At 39.3% G+C, this 5,694-nt stretch overlaps 1 protein-coding gene across 1 annotated transcript; it reads left to right on the forward strand.

Moving 5' to 3' along the window:
* Positions 1-2,659: 2,659 nt before the first annotated feature.
* On the forward strand, positions 2,660-4,509 carry LOC139742657 (uncharacterized). The gene is made up of 2 exons (XM_071653185.1): positions 2,660-2,715; positions 3,948-4,509. The coding sequence occupies exons 1-2, from the start codon at positions 2,660-2,662 to the stop codon at positions 4,507-4,509; spliced, it is 618 nt and encodes a 205-aa protein (XP_071509286.1).
* Positions 4,510-5,694: the final 1,185 nt, after the last annotated feature.

Raw genomic sequence — 5,694 nt, forward strand, 5'->3', positions numbered from 1 at the left:
CATTGCAAATGAACAACAAAAAACAATCAAACAAACAAACAAACAACACACACACACACACACACACACTCACACACACACACACACACACACACACATGTCATGAGTTCCCCCGTGGAGACATTGAATTATGCGAGCTCCCTCGATCGTGGATATACATTCACTTATGAGCTCCCTCTTTGAGACATTAAATTATATCTTATAACAACGTTTGATTTGTCTAAGATTTATTATGGTCTGATTTTATGTCAGTATTGTCCGAAGGGATTTTTTTTTTTTAGTAGGGTCCCATTTTTTCCTCTCTTCTTCTTTTTTTTTTCAAAAACAACAACAACACACTGCCGGTACTAATAAATTGTCAGGGGTCTGGTTTGATTAATGAGGGAGACTGGGGGTGAAGCGAGTTCAGTTCTCTCTGGGTGCTTTTGGTATTTCAGGACCAGTGTCGGAAGTAAAATATATTGTAGGCCTACTATTCCACGACCAATGTCGGAAGTAACATATATTGTACCAACAGAAAGCTATATCAAAGAAAACACACACACTGCGCACTCAAACACACAGCCAAAAACATGCACATAGATCCTTTGAATAATAATCAAGAATGGATTTAGCAAATACACATTCAAGGAAAGGGAAATCTGAAAGAGTGCACTCAGTATAGGGCGATATATATATATATATATATATATATATATATATATATATATATATTTCTCTTTTTTTGGGGGGGGGGGTAAAATTTTGGTTACCCAGTACATGTAATTCCATTTGCTGCCCTCTATAGACAGGAATTCTATAACACTGTGTATGATGTCAGTCAAAAAACAAAAACAGAGAAACTATAAAAAGGAATTTCACAATACATGTACTCAGTTCTTAGGGAAAAGAAGATAATTCCTCTGTTATTCGTCAGAAATCATAACCATTAGAAAATGAAGGAGGACATGGCACCTAGCCAGTTATACCCAGAATGATTCGTCAGTTGTATACTCTCGTTCAGTCATTCCTTACTCATTTATTAATTCATTCTTCAATATCTTGTGTGTGTGTGTGTGTGTGTGTGTGTGTGTGTGTGTGTGTGTGTGTGTGTGTGTGTGTGTGTGTGTGTGTGTGTGTGTGTGTGTGTGTGTGTTGTTAACTGTGTTTAACGATGCGAATATTTTATTTTTAGGTTTTACAGGAATACCAGTTTAGATTAACTATCTAATCATTATTGAATGGAAATGAATCAATGCAAAGTGAAATAAAAAGCGTGTGTGCATTTATCTCCATGGAGTGCATTTACGATGGCGGCAAACGTCAGAGCAACGCCATTCATAATCATTTCTGCAGAGGCTGAAACTATATATAAGAAAAAGAAATTACTGTGGATTACTGGTATGCTGTGACACATAAATGTGTCCACATTTTGTTAATGCTGACTGCTCCTTCTGTACATCGATACGGTTGAACTTGAAGATAAAGGTGATTTCAGACAAGTTTTGATCTGTACATCCAGACCACTTACATTTAGGCCTATACTATAATAGAGGCCTATTAAGAATTCAAGGCTCATCGATATAGGCCTCGCTATACTGAGCTATTCAGACCTTAACCCCATAGGATTGTGCGCGCATCAATAGAACGAAAACAAACAAACACCCCCCCCCCCCCCAAAAAAAAAAAAAAAAAAAAACCAAACAAACCAACCAACAACAACAACAACAACAAACAAAACAAAAAAAAAACCAAGGTTCTTGCAGTTGATCGTTTTACCACAAGATCTATCCTAAGAATTATACCAAAATAGATTCATCAATTTTCGAGTAATTTCGCTAACAGACAAACAAGCAAACGACGGTAAAAACATATCATCCTCAGTGGAGTCGACTTAGATTGCTTGTTTTCATTTCCCATGGCTGTATAGTGGTCTTGAAGGGGTTCTGTATCAGGATGTGGATTTGCCAGTAAAATGCAAAAATATTGTACATAAATCATTGTGCTACACAACATTCGTTGTTATTTTGAACATGCAATAATACCCCGCGCTTCAGCTGCCGGAGTCGATGCGAGGTTGAAGGAAGTGGTCCTCTGATTCAAAGTTCAGTTATTGCAATTCCCCGTGTTCCAGTAATACATGCATGAACATAAGCGCGACACAAAGTCGTAATAAATCCCCTTCTCAAACGTATACAGGTCTATAATATTCTTATTTTTCGAAATGCATGTACCTCCCTGAAATTTTGATGGGGATACAGATGCACGTACTTGGCTAACTGTCGGCACATAGTTAAGGCACCCTATAGAGCATAACATTACCTTAGGTACCTATACTTGCCTACTGTGGACTTGGCATGTACAAGTATGTGTAGGGCCATAGAGATATAATTATCTCTATATGAGTATATTATGTAGTACAAGACTAGTGTACTAAGTAAACCGATACAACTCTACGAGTACAATTGACCATGATTATGACGTCATTCCAGGATGCGCAATGAACGCGCGCTCGCGTTGCCTAGATATAAATTGGGGCTTGTGTGACGTTTCTTGAAGTGTAACAAAACAGGAAGACCGTGGTCATGCAAGTGTATATTAGACAAAACTCTTCCTGTAGTGTTTTTTAAAACTCCATTGATATCTTTCATACAAATTTTCACGTGAACCAGGAAATAACATGCAAGCAATAAATGCCAAGAAGAATCCAAATTATGTTCATGTGGACGAAATTTGGTGAGTATCATTTATCATATCCCATGCCATTATAATTATACTGGCTATTGTGCGAACGATGTAAGCCAATCGTAAAAACACTTTTACCAATATCATATGCGGAATGAAACTTAACAAGGGTGGAAGTCATTGTCGGAGAAAAAAAAAACCGATTTGATACATGCATTAAGAAGCTCTTGTTAATGATACCCCACGCTGCGGCAGTGCATGCACGGCGTGCCCATGTCAGGAGGTAATGGATTAAACATGACTGTACCTAATAAGAAAATCCACTCCAATACGATGCATATACAGCCTAACAGAACGGACATTTATCAGAAGAAAATGAAAGTAATGTGGAATTCAAAGTCATTTCAGCATTTTTTTTTTCATGAAACAGCGATATCGGTCACAATCACGAAAATCAGACAAGATGAAGACCCCAGCACAAAAATATCTCCGTTTTCCAGAATTTTTGATAGCTCTATCTATGTTGACCTTGTTACATCGGACTTACCCCCTTTGCTTTATGTTTGTTTGTTTGTTTGTTTGTTTTACATCTGACCTTTTCACTCTAGCCTCTGTAATATACACATATAAATTTGCATAATATTTTAGGACAACAGGCGTTTTAACTTTTAACATCCTAATCTCTGACAACTTTACATCTATAGCACTTGTACCTCTCCCAGAATGTTTTTTACCCGCCACCTGCAAATCTTCCTAATTCTTTTTTTCCCGTTATCTTCAAAGGGCTATCATGCAACCTATCACGAAGATGGGAAGAGTTTAATTGTCACCAAACGGGCTTAGTCCAAAACAGGGCAAAATAAAACATTTCCCCTGATATCTCACTTCGTGTTACATATAACAAAGAATATTCTTCAAGTTATGATAAAAATCCCGTATTTCTTGTCATTCATTTTCTTTGTTTTTTAGCCGCTTTTATTGCAAATAATCTCATATGAACAAGAATGGAATCAACTCGTTTTCCGATTAAACCCTTAAATTTGACTTATATGCTTCCTTTGAGTTGGATCGTGGCCCTACTCAGAGACTGCAATGACGTCATAAAAAGAAGGTCTTAGAATTTTTCACGTGTGTTTGAATGACCACTGACACGTAACTGAACTTGGTAGACCATTACACTCAGTCATTGATCGTTGTATGAGAAACGACAAACTAACTTGTCGAGTTTTCCTTTTGGAGGGCATAAATATTAAACACCTCTCATTTTATTACAATATCTACAGGAAAGATCACGTGAGACATGAATACCAGGCTTGGAGTAATTGGCCGGATAAATGGGGGTTCATCACCCGAGAATACACGCGCCTGAACAAGCGCCTTACCGGCCAGCGCGTCTCGCCCGACCCCGAAGACGCGCACTTCTATGCCAACTGCCGCAGTCAGACGCCGCCCAGCGCGTCCAGCCAAATCACGCCGTTAGTCCAATCGGATTCCCCGACCGTCACAAGCTGCGGCAGGCCGCTCAAGAGGTCGTCGGCGCACAACAATCTTCCTTCCATCTCTAGCGGTCGTCCAACGCCGCGAAGGTCGAAGAGGTTGTCGCCCTCATCGCCGACATCGACGAAGACGACGTCAACAGGAATAGAAGGAGATTCCGTACGCAGGAAGTTGCCGGTCATCGTAAAGCCTCAAGCTGCATCGTCGTCGCCCAGATTCGCCCGAACAACCGCCGCGCTGATTGGTTGGAAGCATGACTGTAAGCTGGAAAACTTCGGGAAAGTGCCGAATGCCAGGGGTCAGATGGGAATCCTGAAGAAATTCAATTGGCCTATGCAGGGAATCTAACATCCGCTGAAATGCACCATAACCATTATCAAGGAAAGATGAATTTACATGTCACAAAGATATCTCTACCGAAAATCATCACGTTAATTTCTTATTTTCATTTTTTTTTTTTGGTCAAAGAAACATCATCGAAACTCTTTTGACATGGCATCTACTACGATTTGAGAAAACAAAAGTTAATCTCGAAACTGCAGATCACTGCTATGTAAGTCGAAATCATGATTATATGACATTACTGCGAATGCCTTCACGGGTCCGCAGTTTTCAAATATTGCAACCTTGTGTGCATCCAAGTAAGCACAATGTATGAGACCATGATGGTTGCCTCGTCGATTTGCCTTTGCGTAATTTATCTCGACACGAAATAACATTAAATCAACCCTTCGGCCATCTCTGCCCTCATGGGATGAAAGAAAGGAACAGAGAAGAAAAGAAACACGGCTGGAATGGAAGTAAAGCAAACTTGCCTTATGTCTACCTGACAGTCAATCTAGAGAGGAAGTTTGATCAAGATTTGCCCGTTCTTCAAAATTTAAAATGTTTCACTTTATTTTAGGTATTGGACGGATTTGATGAGCCCAGGGGGTTGACATGACAGTTACTATTGTCTTTCCTGTTTTCGACATGGGCGCTGGGAAGATGAAAGAATAGATGAATAAATGCGCTGGAATCATTGCAGCCGCACACAAACTCAAAAACTTATCACTTTTGAGAGCGTTATTAATTTTTGTTCCATATGTCATAACTTCCTACACAGCGTACCGGCAAAACAGAAATTACACAAACGTGCACGATCCCTGTAGATCGGATTTCTCGATGTTTTGTATTTTTCAAAAGTACCCTCCCCTCAAAAGAGGAAGAAGTATATTAAGTAGAAGACGATGATGGAGAAGAAGAAGAAGAAGAAGAAGAAGAAGAAGAAGAAGAAGAAGAAGAAGAAGAAGAAGAAGAAGAAGAAGAAGAAGAAGAAGAAGAAGAAGAAGAAGAAGAAGAAGAAGAAGCTATGATTAAATCATGTTAATGCTGGGTCGAGATCATAATTGGTTGAGAAGTTGTTACTGCGAATTTTCTCTATGTAGCGCCATCTACGTTTTACATGTGGGTTCACTCCCAGAGGAACACAAAACTGTGACTATGAAAGGAAGATGGAATGGAAAGGCCCCATAGAGAGTGACATCTTAATCT

This window comes from Diadema antillarum, unplaced genomic scaffold, assembly GCF_040938485.1.
Source record: "Diadema antillarum isolate AM-2024a unplaced genomic scaffold, OU_Dant_1.0 seq00001012_RagTag, whole genome shotgun sequence".
In the NCBI taxonomy this organism is placed as follows: Eukaryota; Metazoa; Echinodermata; class Echinoidea; order Diadematoida; family Diadematidae; genus Diadema; species Diadema antillarum.

Coding starts and splice junctions, on each gene's coding strand:
- LOC139742657 (XM_071653185.1), top strand. CDS start 2,660: ATGCAAGCAATAAATGCCAAGAAGAATCCAAATTATGTTCATGTGGAC. Junction 2,716..3,947: donor GTTCATGTGGACGAAATTTG/GTGAGTATCATT, acceptor CAATATCTACAG/GAAAGATCACGTGAGACATG.